Here is a 23,644-nt window from a genome sequence, read left to right as displayed (position 1 = left end):
TGACAGTTTCTTCACCAATAAAATGAGGCGATTGGACCCCAATCCCTTACATCAGTACTTCTCATACTATCTATGATGAAGGATCAAGGGCTTGGGGTTTTGTTTTGTTTTGTTTTGGGTTTTTGTGGGGTTTTTTACTTAATTTTTAATCCATCACAAACTATTCTTTTGTAAGATATAATAAAAGTTACTAGAAGAGTGGAATTTTAAAAGCATTCAAAATGTAAGCCAAAATTTCTTACTAGATTCAACAGACATGAGATATGTCTGTGAAACTGCTGTGAACGTTTCTAAATGCTTGCTCTTAATTTCTGAGCTTATTGATGGTGGGTGGGTCACGAGTGGCACGGAGCAGTCCATCTATGGGACCCCTTTTGAGTATCATGGCCCTGGAACACATCCCACTCTGGATGCCCTTCTGCTGTCCTTGGCAACCTTGGCAGCATGTGGGGTCTCACCAAGCTCCTTGTCTCTTTCATGAAGAAATTGACACTCTGAAAGGTCAAGTATCTCGCTCAAGGTCAACACAGCTATCAGAGGCAGAGCCAAACCTGAACCCCGAGTCGCCTTATAAACTAAGGGTCATCCCACTGGTACCAAAGAGTTCTTCTCTTAATTCGCATGGAAGAGGTTTGCTTTACGGTGGCTTTACCAAAAGCGTGCCTTGGGGAGCCTTGTTCCCCTTCACTCTTCCCCAAATCTGTCAGTGGGAGAAGAGACAAGGGCTTCTTCATACATAGCTGGGAATGACAGTGCCGTTTACAGCCAAGGCGCACGGTTTGGAGCCCAGCACCACAGTCTGTGACTTACCAGGTAATGCGATCTTGACCAGGAACAGTTTGGCTAAGACAGCTTGCTCTCTCCAGATTAATCCAACCAACGGCCACATCTCCCCTGCCTGTGTGGGGTGCTCCCTTCACCTCCCACAGCTCCTGCAGAGGACACCCCAGACTGACCCCTTGAAAATGGATGTCCAGCTGTTTAAACAGCTGGCTGCCAGCCCTCCTGAATCACAACGTCATCATTTTTCTTAGACCCAAGAATGTGCCTCCCAACTAGCTGCAGGCTTACCTTTCTTGACCATTGGCTTCGAAACCCCTGAACATTTTTGGTGGTTCTAAAGTCAGGACCAACAAGCATGCATGAGCGTCTGCTGTGTTGCAGGCACTGGCCGGGCAGTGTACAATGTCTTGGGCTCTATTCCTCGCAAAATATGAGAAGTTACGCCCTCCCTTATTTCAGAAGGGGAAACTGAGGCCTGGCAAAGCTAAGTAACTCACTCTTGGCTAACGGGTGGAAAAAAATTTGGAGAGCCTTTAGCATAGGATCAGAAATTTTCTGCTTTGTTTTCTCCTCTTTCCCACTTTCTAGGCTACCATCAGAATGGAGTCATTAAAAACCAGTTTGTGCTGCATCCCCACGCTGCTGGAAACCAGAGGTCCACTCAGAGGAGCCTGTGCCCTTCTATGGCTCGCCCACCCTTACCGCGACAACAGTCCGTTGGCTCAGACCGAGTGTCACAGACGCCGGAGAGCTTGGATTTCCTCAAGGTCCCAGACCAGGGTGCTGCAGGGTAAGAGCCCCACCTCCCATGGGTGAAACTCACGACCTCCATCTCCACCAGCCGCACCAAGGTTCAAGGATTTGGGGGGCCATCCACGCATGATTCTCAAGGTTGGTTTTCCACCCACGTGTGTTGTCATCCAGCCCCAAGGCTGTGAAGCCCTCGGTTGCCATTTTCTAAAAGTACAGGCAAGTTGATCCCACACACTTCATTCCCCAGAGAGGCCTTATCTCGGAAACATCACAAGAGGGGTCCCCTTCCACCCTGAGATCTGATCGCTCTGTGACCTTTTTTGCTCTCTGGGATGGTTGAGGAATAATGGGGGTTTCGATTTATATCTGTGCCTGAAGTTGCGTAAACACAACAGCTCAAAGAGTCATTAGATACATAAAGAATACCATCCCAGCATTCTATGAGATGCAGATGTTTGGTTATGAGGACAAATCTTCAGGGCTTTAAAATGAGACCCTCTCTGCCTTTCTATAACAGAAAATGAAGAGGGGAAGAAAAGAAACCAAGGCCTTTTAGTTGAAGGAAGTAAAGATTCCTGGAACTCTGTGTAGCTATTCAGAGTTACCAGTGTAGGAAGTGGGTTTGCTGGGTCCTGTGGGGTCACCAGGCATATCACTAGGGCCAACTTCAAGACAAGTGAGTGAACTCTGCCGGGGGGTAGATTTTGGCACCAGTAAACAAAAGAACATTCCAGTAGCCCAAAGATGAACTACCCTAGGATGTAAGGAGCACCTTGTCCCTGGACGTATTCAGGGACAGGCTGGATGGAAATCACCAGGCTGGAGTATTATAGAGCGATGGTGTCACATACCAGATAAGGATGAGAATCCTGTTTCAGCCCCTGTTACCTGTCTACTATTGGACCTGCTCCTAACCCTCTTTGAGTTTCATTTTGTTTGTCTGTACACTGAGGTAATACCACCAAGCTTGCAGGGTTGCTGGGGGTGGGGGGACGACTAGAGAAAATCTGCATAAGACACCTACCATGGTTCCAGGCAGGTAGGAGGCTACTCAGTCAGCTGTAGCTCGATGACGATGATGGTGGTGATGAAGCAATCATTATCGCGTGGTGGATGAGCTAGTGACTTTTGAGGAATCTTCCGACTCTGCATGATTCTCAGTAGTTCTCTCTGCCTAACCTGATCGTGGGGTTACTGCAGCCCACTCTTCCCCTCCCTCCTGCCCACCTCCATTTTCTATTCTCACCATATCTGTAGAATAAAGAACTTTCAAGTGTGATCAGGAGACTTGTGTACAAAATAGGGCAGTGCCGGGTGAGAGGCAACAGCTCCTTCCTCTGGGTGGGCAGCCACCCATTCACCTCCAGGCCTTCTCAAAGACCGCAGAGCCCTTAGGAACTTTTCCGGACGTCACCAGGTTCTTTCCTGGTGTTCCTTTTCCCCTAGCAAGTCTTACCTCCTTTGGGCTACAGAGAGGAAAGCACCTTGGTTTTATACAAATGGCATCAGTAGAGTGGCTGCCACTTTCTATTAGATCCCTCTCTGTGCTCCCCCAACTCTTGCATAAGTAGCTCTGTCCCACCAGTTTTAATGATCATGGTTTACCTGATTGGCTTGGTCTAAAGAGGAAGTTCTCCTACTTTAATGTACACCAGACTCACCTGGAGAACCTCCTGGCCCACTTCCAGTATTTCTGATTCAGTAGGACCAGGGTAGGGGCCAAGAATTTACATTTCTACCAAGTTCTGAAAGGATGGTGGTGCTGCTGACCCGGGGAGCACATTTTGAAAACCACTTGTCAAGTCATTTTGATGAAACCAGGGAAGTTTTGTATGAAGGTGAATTGGAAGGGTGCTGTTGAGGCAACTGGAGCCTTACTCCCTAACCCAGGCCTATACTATTCAAATGGACGGAAGAAACTAAAATAATCAGACAAGACTTCCTGGGCCCAGTCTGATTTCCCGAACTAGGCAGGGGATTAAAACCAGTCAGCAAAATGCACCAAATCTCTTAGCTCTGTCTGCTAGCTTCCTACTTGCTTTGGTTTTGGCAAGCAAAACCATCTTTCCAGCCTGCTTTGCAAGTTACAGACTTGCACACCAGCCAGCTGGGAGCATCTGTCAGCCAAAAAGCAGGCAATTTAGGAACATTGTGTCTTACCCGAGGCTGCTCCCTTCCAGCCCTCAGCTGCGCTGTTCCCTATTTAAGTCTTATCACACCCTTTGCCACCTTTAGGCCTAAAGATCAGGCATACGTGATGCTATTTTGGCAGTGGCTGTGGGGCTGGAAGGAGAGGGAACCTTCACAACCGTCTACTAGGCAGTATGATCTTCCTGTATGTAAAACTTGTGTGTAAAACTCGTATGAGGCACCCTGAGTCCTATAGCTACAAGAATCCCAGCCAGCCTCCTCTTTGTACACTTAAATCTGCTGTGATGCAAACATTCCTTAAGAAATCATACTCTGATCAAAAGGCTGAGCTTTCTCTTTGTATTTATTTTCTAAAACACATAAAGTCAAAGTTAAAATAATTTCTAACGTGGCCAGAGACTTTAGACAAGCATTTCAGGGGCCTCGTGGTTACCTACATTCAGCAGTTCTTCTTTGCCAAGAAAACATGAATTGCATTTATTCCGTGGGACGTTGCCGGAGCAAACAGGGACCTTGGGGGTCCCGAGCTTGTACCTTTCCACGGAGACGGAAGTTCCTGTTTACATTACAGTCCCAAACAGTGCCCTTGAATTTACCAACCTGTAAAAGGGAGATTACCACCAAGTCTCCTTGGACTTTCAACTCCTGGGTTCATCTTTCCCTCTCCCACCCTCAGTGCACTTTTCTTTATAGACATATTTAGCATAAGCAGTCATCTCTTTTGGATCGTGCAATGTGGATAAAATCAAATGGTGTAATTAGCACCTCAAGTTAATTCAGGAACGTCTTTGTCAGTTTATTTCGGGTTCAGTCGGTTTGGGTTTTATGCTTTTTGGGTTTTTTGTGTTTGCTTTGGGAGAGAACATGAAGCCTTCACTAAATTAATTACCACCCCAGCTGGATTCTTTACCCTTGCCATGCCATGTTTGTTGTCATCATCATGATTATCATTGACCAGGAAAACTAAGACGGAGAAGGAATCATAATCTTGTAGTCCCTTAACATACCTTTTGAACAGTCTGATTCAGGTTCAAGATCTTCCTGAGTCTCAGGGAAAGAGAACAGGTAAAGCAAGAATCCATATAAATAGTTCACTCATCAGCCTTTGCTCTGGCTTCACAGGAACACTTGATTTGCCAATCAAGTGTGCTTTATATTTTCCCTCCTATGACTGAGATGTACATAATCTACCTCCAGTTCATTACTGGAGGCATTAAAACCCAGACTGGAAATGTTTTTTTCTGTTGGCCTTTTTAATCCTGTGGTCCATTTCATGGGAGGACAACTTCAGGAAATTTCAAGGTACTCCAGAGATTAATCCAACTAGAAGTTGGAGAAACAGAAAAATATTGAAAGTGCTCAGCGGTAGGGCTTCTGGCCATGCCACAAAAGAAGGATCGATAGAAAAATTTAAATGCTGCCTGTGTGTCTCTTGACAGGATTCTCCTAATGGAGCCATGTTTTTCAAGGAGCTTAAAATTTCCAACAAGTGTCCAACAGCAATATTTCTTAACCCGTAATCTGCAGGAGCAGCAGCCATACCCTGGCCCAGGCAGACACGAAGCTTAGGAATTCCTGGCATCCGTTCCCGAATTTCCAGTCATGTTTATAGATTCAACCTTTTGGAACACAGCACATTTTAAAGAGCCAGTGAAATAAAATGCCATTATTTTCCTTCTTGGAATTTCAAGACATAAATTTCACATCTGCAGAACAAAGACATGATATTTGAAAGCTTAATCCCAGCTCACCCTGTCATAGATGAGGCATACCCGGGTGTCCCAGAGGTGTGGAGACTGCAGAGAAGTTCACAGAAGGTGGCGAAGGTGGCCTGGCCATGTGCAGAGAGCACAGATTCACACTTGCAAGGACTGGGTATGAGTCCCGGGTCATTTGTTCCTTCCTTCATTGATTCATGCATTGAATATTTACTGAACCATGTGCCTGCTGTGTGCCACGTGCCGGCCACATGGATTGTTTCACTAATTACCAGCTGACACCCTCGTGTACGTCACTTAATCCTCCTACACCTTGGTTTCCTCACCTATACTGTATAATAGAGCTAATAATCAGAAATGTAAAACCCAATCGGGGTGTCAGGAAGGTTAAATAAGGGCTTTGTAAACTATGAAGCACAATGCAACTTGAAAGTTTATTTATATTTATTTTATGACTGTTATTCATGTGGTTTGGTCTTGCAGGGAAATATTAATATTCTACCAGGATTGAGAAGTGGGTGTCCCCTGGCCCAGTGGCTTTACCCTCAAGAGCTCAAACCTCTGGCCTGCATAGAGCTCTAGACGCCATGAGGGGCTAAGCTTCAGGCATTGCTGGCTTTAATGGGGGGGGCGGGGGGGAATGGGCAGCCTAGCGAAGCCAAGACAAGGGGACGAGTCAGGGAGACACCCTCTCCCCGTCCCGCTTCCCTGACACACACACATCTAATAGCCATGCCTGCTCTCTGTGGGCTCAGAGCAACAGCAGAACAGAGAGCTGAGAGGTAATATTGCAACAGACACTAGCTGCATTTCAATAACTAAATAAAGTCCAAAACTCCTTCTCCTGCTTTACCATTCCACAGTCTTTTTCTAGTTAAACCTCGTTTGCTCCAATCACTATAACAATCTACATCCCAGGAACAGAGCGAATGAACAATACCTGACTTTACAGCGCTTTGTTGTCATTGATGTCACTTGGCGTTTTGTGTTCTTGTGGGCTTCTGGCCTCTTGAGAGACTAGGCAGCTGTCCACGAGGGCTCAGAGGTCGGTCGGCATCCCGATGTCTCAGGGCGAAGGCACCACTTGGTCTTCCCAGGCACTAAAACGGGGCTTTTCTAGCAGTGCAGGTTTTCACAAAGCAAACTGGGTATAATGTGCTTGATTACTCAGGAAACTTTGTGGTGTGGGTTATAATGTGACTGCATTAGATGTTTAATTCCCTACTCAGAAAAAGACCTGCTGTAAAAGCAAGGTGCTGTAGCCGAGCTTCTTCATGCGTTTCTCTTCTTAATGAAGAATAGACACAATAAAGTGGTAAATGTGTACAGTCCCTTGGTATCCACGGGGGATTGGTTCACACACACACACACACACACACACACACACACGCCAGATAGAAAAATCCGTTCATGCTCAAGTCCCTTATATAATATGGCATAGTATTTGCATATAACCTATGCACATCCTCCTGTGCATAACCTCTCTAGGTTACTTATAATACTGAATACAATGTAAATGTTATGTAAACAGTTGCCCTGCCCAGCAAATTCTACTTTTGCTTTTTGGAGCTTTCTGGAATTCTTTTTCTGAATATTTTCCAATCTCAGTTGGTTAAATCTGTATCTGGGATGCAGAACCCATGGATGTGAAGGGCCAACTGTACAGATTACCCTGAAAACGACGGGTCACATAGTAACAGGAAAACTAAATTACACTGTGCCAGAGTTACATATAATGAAACAGCTGGATTTGCTCTGTGATGCAGAGTTTTATAACTGTATACCAGTGGCAGTAGGAAAAATAACTTTGTCGTTGTGAGTCTGAAATTCTTACTCCTGCCCCCATTATCCCAATGAAATAGTTGTTTTTATAACAGTTTTCAATCTTGTGAGGTTTATTTGGAATACAAATATCATAAAATGTAAGCACTACCAAAATTATCTAAATCCTGCATATCCATTACAAAATAAATCTAGGCAAAGCACTTTTAGATGAGTGAAAGTGAGTTATCCTGAGGGTGGTGGAGGGACAGCAAGTGGTGTGCTGTGAACGGCTAGCTCTCTGGGGATGAAAAGGCGGGAGCTGTAACATTTGTCTGTTTCTGCTCACTGTGGCCGATTTCAAGCTACCAGGGTGACTACCCCTGGTCCCAGAGCTGGGGGGAGATGTACAGTCTCCCACTGTCCTGTGTTCCCACCACAGGTAGGCAGCAGATGTTAATAACTTCAAGAGCATGGAGAGATGTAAAATGTGGTAAGATAATTAGGTAGGGTCAGATTGTGAGTATTTGTTGCCTTTGCTTTTAATATAATTTATTCAGTTAAATGTGTTCAATTTCATCTTTAATAATGGCTGTTTAACAACTGACCACAAAACTCCTGAAAGCGTTAACAACCCTCTCTCACAGGCTGGGCTGAGCCAATTCCTGCTCCCTGGGCACGGGGATCTTGTTTGCTGTGTAAGAAAATCTCAATCCCTTTTTCATGGCTGTGAGTGGAGTCAACCAGCACCTAAACGACCTTGATAATTTCTGGCAGCTGGTAGAAAGCCATCCTCTCTCCTCATTATTGACTGCACAGGATCGCCACCTAGTGGTGGAAGGGGATTGTCTGGGTTGAAGGAAGGCTGAGTCTGTCGAACAGAGCTGGGAAAATGGCTGTTCTCGCAGACCGGTTCCTGTGGTGCTTTCCAGATCCACAGTATGGTGAATGGAGAGAGTGATCGCCCCATCGGGGCAGGCTTCCTGTGTCCCATGGTACACCTGACCGTAGGGATCTTGTTGAGAGCACTCTGTAAAGCCGCCTTAGAATTAGAAGAAGGGCCTGGGCCGTTGCCGGAATTCCCTCTTTTTACCCCGTGAAGACACTGATCCCTAAACAGGTGAAGTGATGGCCCCAAGTCACATGCCAGCCGGTGTCAGAACTGGGCCTCAAACCCAGTGCACTGACTCTGACTCTTAAGCCACTGTCCCTTCTGCTACTCCCTCAGAACATGCAGATTGAGGCCACACAGTCTTCCTGGGCCTGGCGCCAGGTCCAGGGTCTACAGTGGTGAGAACAGCCGCCTGCATGGAATCTACTGCCCTGCCAGGGAGTCAGCTGGTACAGGCCCCTGTCCCACTGCATTGACCCCCTGCTCTTAGCAGGTGCAGGCTACCAGAGGATGCTGCCCGGGGTGAAACAAGACCCAAAGGCTGAGCAGGAGTTAGCAGCGGTGGTCAGGGGGTGGGGAGCATGGCCGGACCATGGGGCCAGAAAGGTCAGTGTGGCTGGAGCTCTGGGAGCCTGCTGCGTATGCATCGTGCCATCCCCTGATGAAGCCAGCAAGAAATTCCAGGAACCTAGGTCAGTCATTTCACGGGAATTGTTGTGAGATTAAATGAGGCAACGTCTGAAAATGCCCAGCACGGTACCTTGCGCAGAGCTCCAGGCAGGGGTTCCCAGACCACGCCCCCTCTGTCAACACTCACAAGAAGAGAGGACATGCTTGGATGTGAGAATGAGGCAGGAGTGACCAGTGAGAAGGAGGGCTTTGCTGTAACTGGCTCACTTTGCGAAGGTGCTGCCCTACTGGAGCAGTTGTACCCTTTCCTGGTTACAGAGGACATTTAAAAAGGAAAAAGCCAGACAGTGGTTACCTCGGGATTGCCTAAGCAGCCCCTTTCCTGATGCAAAATGCAGAGCTGTTCTCCACCTCCACGTCCATTCCCCGTCAAACACAGTCCCCCAGTCCACACTCTGCTCCCCAGCAAACAACGCCCCATCTCGAAGCTACCTGGAATCTCCCCTCTCCCAACTGTGGAGTGCTCTGAGCCCCATTCAGCCAAGGGATAAATGACCAGATGACTTTACACTGCATGGTAGCAGTTGTCCAGGGACAATCAAGCCAGCTGTTGCCAAGAGTTTACTGTACATGGGAACCCAAATCCCCCAGTAATCCCTGAGGTTTTACTTTGATTGGTTTTACTGAGGAAGTAGGCTCTGATGCCTTAGGATCAAAGACCGTGAAGCGGCTGTGTTCACACAGGTGTTTAAATGGTCCCCTCACCTCCATCCTCTCCTCCACTATGTCCCGGATCCTGGGTGGGACACTCAGCAGCTGCTTGCGTACAAGCTGGCTGAGCTCACTCTGGGTATCAGGAGTGCACTTCAGAGCCCAAAGAGGCCCATGCGATTTACTTTCTTTTTTTTAAAGCAGCTTTTTTGAGATATAATTTACATACCATAAAATCAACCCATTCAAATTACAATACGGTTCAACAGGGACTTCCCTCGCGGTCCAGTGGTTAAGGCCCTGCACTTCCACTGCAGGGGGCACGAGTTCGATCTCGTGTTGGGGAACTAAGATCCCACGTGCCTGGTGGCACGGCCAAAAAAAAGTACAATTCGACAGCTTTTAGTATAGTCACAGAGTTGTGCAACCATCATCATAATCTAACTTAGGAAGATTTTCGTTATCCCAAAAAGAACCCTTCTTCCCCTTAGCAATCATTCCCCCATCCCCCAGCCCTAGGCAACCACTAATCTACTTTCTGTCAGTATAGATAAGCCTTTTCCGGACATTTCATATAAATAGGATCATCCTTCTTTTGTTAACTTTACTCCTAAGTATTATATTCTTTGTGTATCGTAAATGAAATTGTTTTCTCAATTGCATTTCTGAATTGTTCATTGCTAGTGCATTAGAAATAGAGCTGGTTTTTTTTATCATTTATATTTTGGCTGTGTTGGGTCTTCGTTGCTGCACATGGGCTTTCTCTAGTTGGAGCGAGTGGAGGCTACTCTTGGTTGTGGTGCGCGGGCTTCTCATTGCACTGGCTTCTCTTTGTTGCGGAGCATGGGCTCTAGGCGCGCAGGCTTCAGTAGTTGCAGCACACAGGCTCAGTAGTTGTGGCATGCAGGCCCTAGAGCACGTGGACTTCAGTAGTTGTGGCGTGTGGGCTCAGTAGTTGTGGCGCACAGGCTTAGTTTCTCCTCAGCATGTGGGATCTTCTCGGACCAGGGATTGAACCCGTGTACCCTGCATTGGCAGGAGGATTCTTAACCACCGTGCCACCAGGGAAGTCGCCAGATAATTTTTATATATTGATCTTGTGTTCTGTAATCTTGCTGAATCTTTTTATTCTAATAGTTTTTTTTTAAAGTGTATTCCTTAGGATTTTCTATGTGCAAGATCATCTCATCTGCAAATAGAGGTATTTTTACTTCTAATCTGTATGACTTTTATTTTCCTTGACTAATGGCTCTGGCTAGAGCTTCCAGTGGGTATTGAACAGAAGTGGTGAGCTAACACCTGTGTTTTGTTCCTGATCTTAGGGGGAAAGTATGTTTGTCACCAGCAAATATGATGTAGGCTAGGAGTATGTGGACAGGGGTCCTAACCCCAACCAGGGGTCAGACTTCCATGAAGACAGGTAGGAAGATGCCAGGGTGGCCTGCAGCAGGATGGGAGGCTGGGAGCCAGCACTGCCACACCTGACAGGGACTTTGTAGGCCAAGAGCAGAGAGAAGCTGTTAGAAGGATCTTCAGTGGAGGGTGAGGTAAACTAATAAATGCTGAGCTGGGGTGATGTTCAGGGAGCCTCGAAAGGAAGCAACTTTAGTTGCTTTCGTTGCTTCCTTTCGTTGCTTCCTTTCCTCGAAAGGAAGGCAGGAAAGACATGAAGGGGGAGGAACTGGGTGACCTCCATCAAAGATGGAGGCAGATGGGCAGAGGAGCGAGCGGGGAGACTCCCGGGAAGGCTGCAGGCAGGATGGCCCTTGTTTTCAGAGGGTCATCAGCTTTGCCTCCATGCTAAGAGGCCCCCCTGCCCGAAGAATGCACCTAAGTCCCAACACTCTTGGGCTCCAGACACCCCATCAACCTGTATTCTCCCCTGGACATAAGAGAGGCCAACTCTTCATCTGTGAATATTTGGTGAGTGTATGTGTGTGCACACACGTAAGCCTGCACACACACGTGTGCATATGTGCACGTACCCTCCCAACCCTGTTCCCTGGAACTGCCAGAGTGGAGGCTTCCTCCCTCCCAGGGTGTTCTAATGCACACGCCACAGCCCCAGCCCCTCCTCCATTCCTTGTTACTGGGAAATAGATGACTTCTGGTATCCAGGCTAATGGCTCTTATTAACCAAATGCTGACACATCCCTAATATATAGGTTGCTTAATTAAAAACCTGCTTGTCCAGCCAGCTTTCAGAGAAGCAAGCACTTCCCAAGCAGGGAATGGGGATTTCCAATAGACTAGGAAGGAAATGATGTCATGCTAATGAACTATACAATGCCTTTCCTCTTGAAAGAAAGCGTCTGGTGGGGGTGGGAAGGTGGGGGCGGGGTTGATCTGAGAAGAGTGGAGCCTGAGTTACCTTGGGGTTTGCTCCCTCCTACTCAGGGAACCCCCCACCCCTGCTGGGGACAGCTAGCAGCCAGTAACCCCTCACCCCCAGCCAACCCCCTCGTGATCCGACTTGCTCATCAGCAGCATCTGCTGTCACAGGAGCTCAGCAAGGACAGTGAGGCTCTGGCCTCTTCAGAGCACAGCTCAAAACTGGGTGTGTTTTTTCCTTCCAGAGCTCAAGCCCCAGGAAATACCCTCCCTTTTCCTCCCTCCTCCCACAGGTGTTAACAGGCCCAGCCAGACCTAACAGCCAGCCCCACAACGTTGAGCTCAGCCCAGGCCCTCTTAGAAGAAATCTTAAGTTTTCTTTCGTAAGCGAATGAATGTAGGCTTCACTTTGGTTAGTCCTTAAGCTAAGGGGGAGGGGGACTGTTTGCTATATTTCTATTTCCTAAATGCATTCTTTAAATGCTTTTCATGAACATATTTAATAAATGGTTGTTCCAGATATGTTTAAAGATCTCAGTAACTAGGACCAACCTAGAGTTACATGCCTTTGAGACAATGTATGTATGAATGGTGACTGGAGGTTACACAGGTTGTAGAAAGAATACATTTAAAGCTAGAAGACCTGGATTAGGGTCTCAAGTTGGAGATATTTTTGATGATCATGATCAGGGAGAGGAGGTGCTACTGGCATCCCAGGGGTAAAGGCGAGGGATGTTGCTTAACACCCTACAGTGCACAGGACAGCCTCCGCAGCAAAGGATTATCTATCCGCCCAAAGTGTCCATAGTGCTGATGTTGAGAAATTACTTTGGATAAACTTTTGCACAAGAACATTCATAGCAGCATTTTTGTGTAATGAAATTGGAATCATCCCAAATGGTCATCAACAATGGAATGGATAAGTGAATTGTGACCTATTCATGCAATGGAATAGTAAGTATAAAGCAATGAGAATGAATGAATCAAACTACATGCATCAACAGTGTTCATCTCAAAAATGGAGTGAGTGAGGGGATTCCCTGGCAGTCCAGTGGTTAGGACTCAGTGCTTTCAGTGTCGTGGCCCGGGTTCAATCCCTAGTCAGGGAACTAAGATCCCAAGAGCCACGCAGTGCGGCTGGAAAAAAAAAAAAATGGAGCAAGTGATAGTAGCATGTGATTCATTTCATATAGTTAAAAAACAGACAAACTAGAAGTATCGTTTAGGGATACTTATGTGCGTGGTAAAACTACAAAGCAAAGCAGAATTATTAATACAAAATGCAAGCTAGGGGTTCATTCTGGGAGGGATTTCAGTTGAGGAGAGGCACCTGCAGGCTTCTATGGTAAAGTTCTGTTTCCACAGTTGAGGGAGGGGGATAGGTACATGACTATTTGTTTTATTATCATTTAGATGTATAAATATGTTTTATAAACTTTGGTAGGAATATGTGTCTTTTTCACATTTCCTTCTATGCTGGGGACACAGCAACAGAGGCTAATGTTTATGAAGAGCTAGCTACATGCTTCTGCAATGACCTTGTCAGGGAGGGTGCTTTACTCTCCGGGAAAGTTTAGGAAGTGACATGTCCATCTAAGGATAGGGCTGGACTTGAACTTGAGCTGGCCAGTGCTGGCCCCATGCTCCAAACTACCATGTGGTGCTGCTGCCTCCTGTTGGGTCCCTTCTCACCTGCCTCCACTCTTTCCACAGGGTCCGGAGACAAACAACCAGCCGGCCTCCCCCAGCAGGGGGCAGACCCAAGCCCCAGCCCAAGCCCAAGCCTCAGGTGCCACAGTGCAAGGCTCTGTATGCCTATGATGCTCAGGACACAGACGAACTCAGCTTCAATGCCAATGACATTATCGATATTATCAAAGAAGGTAAGTGCATGGCTGGCTGGGACAGCCTCCAAAAAGCGTATGGTTATATTTCTATAAAATCTAGTATAAATGTGAAAGGAATTTATGGGCTCCTCTCACTGAAACTTGCAGAGGTAGGTCAGGTTTCAGGCTGATCAAGACTCCAGCTTCATTTTTAAAAAACACTTCTTTCAGCTCTGCCCTCTTCTTTGTATCTGTTCCCTCCTCAGGCTGTTTTTCCTCATGGTAGCAAAAAGGCTGCATCAGTTCCAGGCCAACAGATCAAACCATCTCTGAAATCCGCTTTACCTCTGAAACTTCTCTTAGCCATTGGACAAAAGTCCCAGGTATCCCTCAGATTGGACCAAACTGGTCATGTGCCCATCCCTGAATCAATCTCTGTAGCAAGGCAAAGGCTGTACCCCAAGTGGGTTAGACCTGGCAGGGACTGCCCGAGGTAACGGGAGTTAGGCCTCTCCCACCCAGATTTCATGGCTTCCTCCTAATGAAGGTAGATGGAATGGAAGCTAGGGAGACAACTTGTAACATCTATTATGAAAGTGGTCTGTGGGCTTGGCTGAATACTTTATTAATTTAGTAAAGATAAGTTAGAATATAATATACATATAAGCAAACATTATTCCTTATGGAAGCATTAAAAAACAAAGATGACTCTTAATTTAGGATGTTAGAAAAAGCCCCATGAATGACATGGCATTTGCGGTGAGGGATGGGAAGACTGACGGAGAGAGGAGCCATGGAGGCCAGAAAGAGTGGGTCCTTTTAGGAAAATGAGCCGACACTCAACCCAGGTGCAGAACCCCTGTGGAGATGTCATGGGGGATGAGATGAAGCCAGAGTGGCCTGGTCCTAGAGGCCCTGGGTGTCAGGCTCAAGACAAGTTGTCAGGAGAGAGTAGAGCCATCCAAGGTGTATGAGCAGAGCAAGGACAACCTGAGTGGACAGTGGTCCATGGCAGGGCCAGCTTTCGGGCAGTTCTAGGAATCACCTGGGCTCACTTCCAGGAGAATTCCAGGTCCCCAGACCAACCTCCTTCTAAATGTTCTCTGGGTGCTCTTTTTATCTCCTTTAGCCATCTGGTTTTCTACAGGTGTTAATATTTTAAGTCATTTAGTATCCTTCAAAAGTTGGAATAAAAAAAGTATTGAAATAAACTCTTAGTAATACAAACAGGATTTTTATCACCAGCTTTGTTCAGCAAAAATATGGGAAGTGACCTAATATCCAGTGATGGGGATTAGTTTAATAAGCTTTGCTATATCCCTTCAGTGAACTTTGATGCAAAAATTTTTATGTTAAAGATAATGATGCAAAAGTATATACATTATTGAAATGGAAAAATGTTCATGGAGAAAAGGAAAAAGTTAGGTTAGCGACTGTGGACTAGTCTCATTTTTGTAAAAATATAAAACACATGGAATAGAAAAATGTTTTCTAAAAAGACATTTTTAAAAATAGAAAATGTTAAAGTGGTCTCCTTAAGTGTTGAACTTTAAGTATTACTTTCTTTTCACTTCTCAATATTTTCAAAATTTTCTAGAAATAACGTACTGGATATAATTAAAACATATATTTCTGTAAAATGTAGAGTCCTAAAAGTTATCAAAACATGCTATAAATTATTGCTGTAATTTAAACAGTGTGGTGTGAGTGCAGGAATTGACATAGATACAAAGGATAGAATAGCATTCAGAAGCAGACCCTTGTTTGCATAGGTATTTAATAGATGATAAATGTGGCATTTGAAATCAGGGGAAAGGATAGACAATTACTTTCCATTTTGAAAGGAAAATAAAGTTTGATCTCTGCCTCATAAACAAAATAAATATCAGATAAATTAAAGATCTAAAACTATATAATTAAATTACAAAAGTCTTAGAAGGAAACCTAGAATATTAATCTTTGGGTGAGAAAAATCTTCCTATGGAAGATGTCAAACTCAAAAACCATACGGGATTTAACCTCATAAAAAGGCTAAATTGGGCTTCCCTGGTGGCGCAGTGGTTGAGAGTCCACCTGCCGATGCAGGGGACACAGGTTCATGCCCCGGTCCGGGAAGATCCCACATGCCGTGGAGCGGCTGGGCCCGTGAGCCATGGCCGCTGAGCCTGCGCGTCCGGAGCCTGTGCTCCGCAATGGGAGAGACCACAACAGCGAGAGGCCCGCGTACCGCAAAAAAAAAAAAAAAAGGCTAAATTAAAACCTATATGGTGAATAGCACTGGGAGCAAAGTTAAATTATGGAAAACAGACTAGGCAAAAATGTTTTACATATATAAATAGCTCTTCTATGTAAATAATACAAATAATCCAGCCCAAAAGTGGACAAAGGCTATTGAGGCAATCAGTGCACAGCAGAGCCTCCTTAACCACCAGGGAAGTGCAAAGCAAAGCATTTCACCTGTGATATCAGCAAAGATTAAAATATGAGAGGGACTTCCCTGGCGGTCCAGTGGTTAGGAGTCGGCGCTTTCACTGCCCGGGGCCCAGGTTCAATCCCTGGTCTGGGAACTAAGATCCTGCAAGCTGCAAGATGAGGCCAAAAAAAAAAAAAAAGTGAGAGTTCACATTCCCTAATCCAAATCCTTCGAGCTAACTGAGTTTCAGAAATCAGAGATGGGAGCTTTTTTATAGTATGTAACACCCCTTGCGGGTCCCAGGGAAACAGCTTAGATCAGCCTCAGTATTTCTGCTGTGGAACCTAAGCATGCAGTGGAAAGAGACATCATAAACAAGCCCATGTCAGTTCAGGTCAAGTTTTCCCATGAAATGAGTTACAGAAAACTTAATTTTCAGAACCTTCTGGATTTTGTCATTGCAAATAAAGTGTAGAGTGTAATATCTTTGGTTAGTCAGGGAAATAGGTACCTCCTTTCACTACTGCTGGAATAGACTTTGGGGAAGGAAATTTAACAGTATTTATCAAAATTGTAAAATCCCCATATCAAAATGATTACTTTGGATTTATATATTAACCCCTTCCCCCAAGATAAGTCCCAAATAAATTAATACTTACATGCATAAAAGAAACATAAAAGTCCTAGAAGTAAGTATAGAAGAGTTTTCTTTTTTAATACTGTCGGTGTGGGAAAGGATTTCTAAAAGTGATAGAAAACTAAGAAGCTGTAAAATCATCATCTGATTCAACTGCTCAAATATTAAAACGTCATAAAAATTTAATTAAAATTGGAAGAGGGGTATTTGTAACTCATGTGACAGATTCACTAGTATATAAAGAACTCCTAATCAACAAGATAAGAGACCAGCAACCAATAGAAAAATAGGCAAATGGTATGAACAGTGGCATATAAGCAGCTATAGAATACAGAAGCTCTGAGGTTTTTTTGTTTGTTTGAATAAATGCCTTTATAGACATGAAATATCTCTGGAAGAAAGTGCAAGAAATAGGTAATACTGCTTGCCCTCAAAGAAGGGATCTGGGTAGCTGTTTTCACTGTTTATCCTTTTGTACTTTTGCAAGTACACATGAAAGTATTACCTATTACAAAAAATAAATTAGATTTTCTTACAAAGGATACTAGAAGGTGCATATTCTTTGATCCAAGAGTCTATCCTATAGAACTACTTGCATGTGGGCATAAAGACATTTTTTACATGAACAATGAAAAATTGGGGAACAAATGTCCATCAATAAGGGAATGTTATATAAAATTTGGTATGCAGTGCAGCTGTTTAAAAAATGAGTCATGGAAAGATTATTGAGTACTGAAAAGCAAGATGCAGAATAGTAAGGTATAGAATGGCCTGTTTAAAATGAATGTGTGTGTTTATAATCACAGAAAAATACATACCAAATTACTGCTGAAGGGACTGGGATTAAGCTGGGAAGTAATTACGGTGAAGTGTTGCAGATCACTTCTCCCAGAAAGGCTGTGAGGTGGAGTGAGGAGTGTGAAAGATGCAGTGGGGGAATAGCCACTGTGAAAGAAAAGGGGGGAAGCAGGGTTAGAGCCATCTTACCACAAGGTGACCTCACAGTCTGCTGGGCTAGCAGCTGCTCCAGAGCTGGGACTGCTCGCAGGGGAGGCTGGAAGGCTTAGGCCCCGAGAGAAGCAATGTCTCAAAGGCAGGGCAGATCCCACAGGGCCGAGAGCTGGAGACTGGCAGCAAAACCTCACATCTGGGCAGCGGGTTCTTCTGGAACGGGGCCTGAGTGGCACATCTGCATGTCTAATTTTCATTAAGATTAAGAAGGGAAAGAACATCCCCTTTGCCCGTGGGATGCACCCACACGAGCAGAGTGCATCTGGCCTGGGCAGAAAGCCTTGCTCACTGTCACCTCCACCATCTGTGTCCCTGCAGATCCTTCTGGCTGGTGGACCGGGCGGCTACGAGGCAAGCAGGGCCTGTTCCCCAACAACTACGTGACCAAGATCTGAGGCGCACAGACTCTGATGCACAGGACGAAGGAACTTCAGGCACAGACAGGGGAGGGGGACATTTGGGGGCTCTCCTTCTGATCCATAGCGAGCAATTGCTTCTGCAAGGCCTGGAGCTATTCTGGCATCTTGCCTATGGAGGACTTCCAAAAGCTGGGCTGGGGACAGGGAGTGTCACTCCATAAATGATCCTAAAAGGTAGCCTATTCACAGGAACCCCAGAGGGCAAACCAAGCACCCACTCAGATTTATTTATTCTATTTAAACCTGGTGAGAGGACAGGTGAGGTCCACTCAGACCTTGCTGACTCTAACAAAATAGCACCTGCTCACTCACCAGGCCCAGGGAATGGCTGTACGCAGCCACTGACAAGTGCCTTTAGTTGAAGAGCACATTTCTTTCATCCCTCTTTTCATTACCTGATGTACACATTCCTCGGCCACCTTCCCTCAGGGAAGACCCACTCTCTGCAGGTGGGGCTTGGCGTGAGCAGGCACTTCCCGTGCAAATGTCAAGGGCCCGCTGAGCCCGCAGGTGCAGTGGGTGCTGGTTTACACGTTGCTGGGCTGCAGGGGCTGAGGCTGGGCTGCCGGCCAGGCTTTCTCTGGGTCTTCAGTTGGAATGTGGCTGGCCCATGTTGGTTTTTGTGTTTAATGCTGTACCTATTACAAGAAGGATCTCTTTTTTTCGAGCTGTACATTTATAAAAACAGATCATATACTGTATATATAAAAAATCTCAAGATGATAGAAACATGTATGAATGTACTAAGTAGTATTCCACTGTACTTATTCATAAGATAGGATTTATTACAAAACTCACACCAGGTACTTACAGTTGTGCACTACTCCTTTTCAACTATAGAATCAGTGTTACTGCTTTCTAGCTCAATCCCTGCAAACCCTTCCCAACCCTCTCCTGTAGGTAATTTTCCCCTGCTGGCCTCCAACCCCTGTGTCTCCTCCCCCTACCTCCTAAATAAATAAAGGAATCAGTGAACCACCTTGTTCTTTCATGACGTCTGTCTGGCTTGGATTGTGTCCACTGCCACAAGAGAAGGTATGTTGAAGTCCTAACCCCTAACACCTTACTTGGAAATAGGGTCTTTACAGAGGTAATCAAGTTAAAATGGGGTCATTAGTGAGGGCCCTAATCCAGTACAACTGGTATCCTGATAAAAAGAGATTTGGACACAGATCAATCAACACACAGAGAAGAAGACGAGGTGAAGAGTCAGCCACCTGCAAGCCAAGGGAGGGGGCTTGGAACAGATCCTCAGAGCCCTCAGAGGAAACCGTTCCTGCCAACACCTGCATGTTGGACTTCCACCCTCTGCAATGGTGAGGCAGTAAATTTCTGCTGGTAAGCCACCCAGTCTGCAGTACTTAATTAAGGCAGCCCTAGCACACCAAGGCAGTGTTTATTGCAGTAGTAGTGAAAAGTTGGAAACATTGTCGTATCCATCAATAAGGAAATGGTCATAGGGGTACCATCACTTCTTAACCTCTCCTTCTCCCAGTTGCCCTCAGCCATTCTTAAGCTCCTGGGAAAGTAGGATTTGACCACACACACCTCTTGCCATTTCAGGATCCCCAAGTCCATAGGAAAAAAATTATCAGGGATTACATATTAGGGGGAAAATACATCTGAATTTGGGGCAAAGTAAATAATTCTGTTTTACTTCAACTACAGAGAGCAAACTTCACTTGCTAACAATAAACATAGTTTAAAGTACATTTCAGTTCCATTTTGTGACCACCTAAGAGAGAGGAAAATAAAGCCATAATGTGATGACATAAGGAAAGGTAATTCTGTGGACACTAACAGTCTATATTTTACAAGGGACTTTCAATTTCACATTCCTGGGCTCACTGAGAGTTGGAGGAAGGAGACAGAACCAGAATTCAACTGAGGAGCATCAGGGACTCCCCTTGAGCAGACTCAAGGTGCAGGCTGCTTTCTCACGGGCAGGACCGCCCAAACCACATTCCTGCGTTACCATGAGCCCCTGTCCCAGCTCCCACGTGGCTCACCCAGGGCCGTGCTCAAGTAAGTGCTTAACAGATGTTGCCTGAATAGGTGACTGAATTGATGTGTATAGGTGAAGAAGACTTAAACATTGGTTTCCTCTCATTTCTGGATCCAGCCATGCCTGCCATTTTGTTCACTGATCAGTTAAACAGACAAGAAATTAGTTCAGGAACCACTTAACCAGGGGCAACATAAAGAGGATCAAGGGCCATCCCAGCCTTCTAGAACTTGCCATCCTGTTTGGGAGAAGGGGCATGTGTATGCACACAACACACATGTATAGCAGTAGAAACTGCATTGTAAAAATGTGAGATTCCTTCAACTGACGGTTTAAAGAAGTAACCAAGAGTTGGTTGTTTGGCCTGAGGCAACCCAACACTGCAGCCTACCCGGGCTCTTCGGTGGGGCTAATGGCAGACTCTGGGAGGGCTCACGCCAAGGAGTACTTCCCAGAACTTCTGCTGCCAGTGTCCTTGTCCTCACGATGAGACACAGCCACCCCCTGCCTCTGCAGGAGACCCTACAACGCTAGCAGCCTTGTAGGGAACAAAAACCACATTCACAGAAACACAGACAAGATGAAAAGGCAGAGGGCTATGTACCAGATGAAGGAACAAGATAAAACCCCAGAAAAACAACTAAATGAAATGGAGATAGGCAACCTACCAGAAAAAGAATTCAGAATAATGATAGTGAAAATGATCCAGGACCTCGGGAAAAGAATGGAGGCAAAGATCAAGAAGATGCAAGAAATGTTTAACAAAGACCTAGAAGAATTAAAGAACAAACAAACAGAGATGAACAATAGAATAACTGAAATGAAAACTACACTAGAAGGAATCAATAGCAGAATAACTGAGGCAGAAGAATGGATAAGTGGGCTGGAAGACAGAATGGTGGAATTCACTGGCGTGGAACAGAATAAACAAAAAAAAATGAAAAGAAATGAAGACAGCCTAAGAGACCTCTGGGACAACATTAAATGCAACAACATTCGCATTACAGGGGCCCCAGAAGGAGAAGAGAGAAAGAACCAGAGAAGATATTTGAAGAGATTATGCTCAAAAACTTCCCTAACATGGGAAAGGAAATAGCCACCCAAGTCCAGGAAGCTCAGAGAGTCCCATACAGGATAAACGCAAGGAGAAACATGCTGAGACACATAGTAATCAAATTGGCAAAAATTAAAGACAAAGAAAAATTGTTGAAAGCAGCAAGGGAAAAATGACAAATAACACATAAGGGAACTCCCATAAGGTTAACAGCTGATTTCTCAGCAAAAACTCTACAAGCCAGAAGGGAGTGGCATGATGTACTTAAAGTGAAGAAAGGGAAGAACCTACAACCAAGATTACTCTACCCAGCAAGGATCTCATTCAGATTCGATGCAGAAATCAAAAGCTTTACAGACAAGCAAAAGCTAAGAGAATTCAGCACCAGCAAACCAGCTCTACAACAAATGCTAAAGGAACTTCTCTAACTGGGAAACACAGAGAAAAAAGGACCTACAAAAACAAACCCAAAACAATTAAGAAAATGGTCATGGGAACATACATATCAATAATTGCCTTAAACGTGGATGGATTAAATGTTCCAACCAAAAGACACAGGCTTGCTCAATCGATACAAAAACAAGACCCATATATATATGCTGTCTACAAGAAACCCACTTCAGACCTAGGGACACATACAGACTGAAAGTGAGGGGATGGAAAAAGATATTCCACGCAAATGGAAATAAAAAGAAAGCTGGAGTAGCAATACTCATATCAGATAAAATAGACTTTAAAGAATGTTACAAGAGACAAGGAAGGACACTACAAAACGATCAAGGGATCAATCCAAGATAAAACAATTATTAATACATATGCACCCAACATAGGACCACCTCAATACATAAGGCAACTGCTAACAGCTATAAAAGAGGAAATCGACAGTAACACAGTAATAGTGGGGGACTTTTACAACTCACACCAATGGACAAATCATCCAAACAGAAAATAAGGAAACACAAGCTTTAAATGACACAATAGACCAGATAGATTTAATCGATATTTATAGGACATTCCATCAGAAAACAGCAGATTACATTTTCTTCTCAAGCGCGCACAGAACATTCTCCAGGATAGATCACATCTTGGGTCACAAATCAAGCCTCAGTAAATTTAAGAAAATTGAAATCATATCAAGCATCTTTTCTGACCACAACACTATGAAATTAGAAATGAAATACAGGGGGAAGAACGTAAAAAACACAAACACATGGAGGCTAGACAATATGTTACTAAATAAGCAAGAGATCACTGAAGAAAACAAAGAGGAAATTTAAAAATACCTAGAGACAGTTGACAATGAAAACACGACGATCCAAAACCTATGTGAAGTTTATAGCAATACAAGTCTACCTCAAGAAACGAGAAATATCTCAAATAAACAATCTAACATTACACCTAAATGAACTAGAGAAAGAAGAACAAACCCCAAAGTTAAAAGAAGGAAAGAAATCATAAAGATTAGAGCAGAAATAAATGAAATACAAACAACACAATAGCAAAGATCAATAAAACTAACAGCTGGTTCTTTGAGAAGATAAACAAAATTGATAAACCATTAGCCAGACTCATCAAGAAAAAGAGGGAGAGGACTCAAATCAATAAAATTAGAAATGAAAAAGGGGACATTACAACACAGTCCACAAACACAAAGCATCCTAAGAGACTGCTACAAGCAACTCTATGCCAATAAAATGGACAACCTGGAAGAAATGGACAATTTCTTAGAAAGGTATAACCTTCCAAGACTGAACCAGGAAGAAATAGAAAATATGAACAGACAAATCACAAGTAATGAGATTGAAACTGTGATTAAAAATCTTCCAACAAACAAAAGCCCAGGACAAGACGGCTTCACAGGTGAATTCTATCAAACATTTAGAGAAGAGCTAACACCCATCCTTTTCAAACTCTTCCAAAAAATTGCAGAGGAAGGAACACTCTCAAACTCATTCTATGAGGCCACCATCACCCTGATACCAAAATCAGAAAAAGATACTACAAAAAAAGAAAATTACAGGGGCTTCCCTGGTGGCACAGTGGTTGGGAGTCCGCCTGCCGATGCACAGTACACGGGTTCGTGCCCCGGTCCTGGAAGATCCCACGTGCCGCGAAGCAGCTGGGCCGGTGAGCCATGGCCGCTGAGCCTGCGCGTCCGGAGACTGTGCTCCGCAATGGGAGAGGCCACAACAGTGAGAGGCCCGCGTACCGAAAAAAAAAAAGAAAATTACAGACCAATATCACTGATGAATATAGATGCAAAAATCCTCAACAAAATACTAGCAAACAATCCAACAACACATTAAAAAGATTATAGACCATGAACAAGTGGGATTTATCCCAGGCATGCAATGATTCTTCAATATATGCAAATCAATCAATGTGATACACCATATTAGCAGATTGAAGGATAACCATATGATCATCTCAATAGATGCAGAAAAAGCTTTTCACAAAATTCAATACCCATTTATGATAAAAATTCTGCAGACAGTAGGCATAGAGGGAACCTACCTCAACATAATAAAGGCCATATATGACAAACCCAC

The 23,644-nt window shown here is 44.6% G+C and overlaps 1 protein-coding gene across 4 annotated transcripts in view; it reads left to right on the top strand.

Annotated features, from left to right (window-relative positions):
* Window positions 1–19,382, top strand: part of MYO1E (myosin IE) — a 205,057-nt gene extending 185,675 nt beyond the window's left edge. For 3 of the 4 annotated variants that reach the window (XM_027123174.1, XM_027123171.1, XM_027123172.1), the window contains exons 26-28: window positions 1,372–1,573; window positions 13,444–13,613; window positions 17,936–19,030. In XM_027123174.1, the coding sequence (XP_026978975.1) occupies window positions 1,372–1,573; window positions 13,444–13,613; window positions 17,936–18,012 (449 nt within the window). In that variant the 3' untranslated portion in view covers window positions 18,013–19,030. Of the gene's footprint in view, window positions 1–1,371; window positions 1,574–13,443; window positions 13,614–17,935 lie in introns of all 4 variants that reach the window. The other variant, XM_027123173.1, reaches the window with a different exon arrangement.
* Window positions 19,383–23,644: the final 4,262 nt, after the last annotated feature.

The sequence above is a fragment of the Aethalodelphis obliquidens genome, unplaced genomic scaffold (assembly GCF_003676395.1).
Source record: "Aethalodelphis obliquidens isolate GAN/ISIS:26980383/991018 unplaced genomic scaffold, ASM367639v1 scaffold26, whole genome shotgun sequence".
Classification (NCBI taxonomy): domain Eukaryota; kingdom Metazoa; phylum Chordata; class Mammalia; order Artiodactyla; family Delphinidae; genus Aethalodelphis; species Aethalodelphis obliquidens.
Note: the sequence above shows the minus strand (reverse complement) of the source record. Positions and strands in the feature narration are given on the sequence as shown.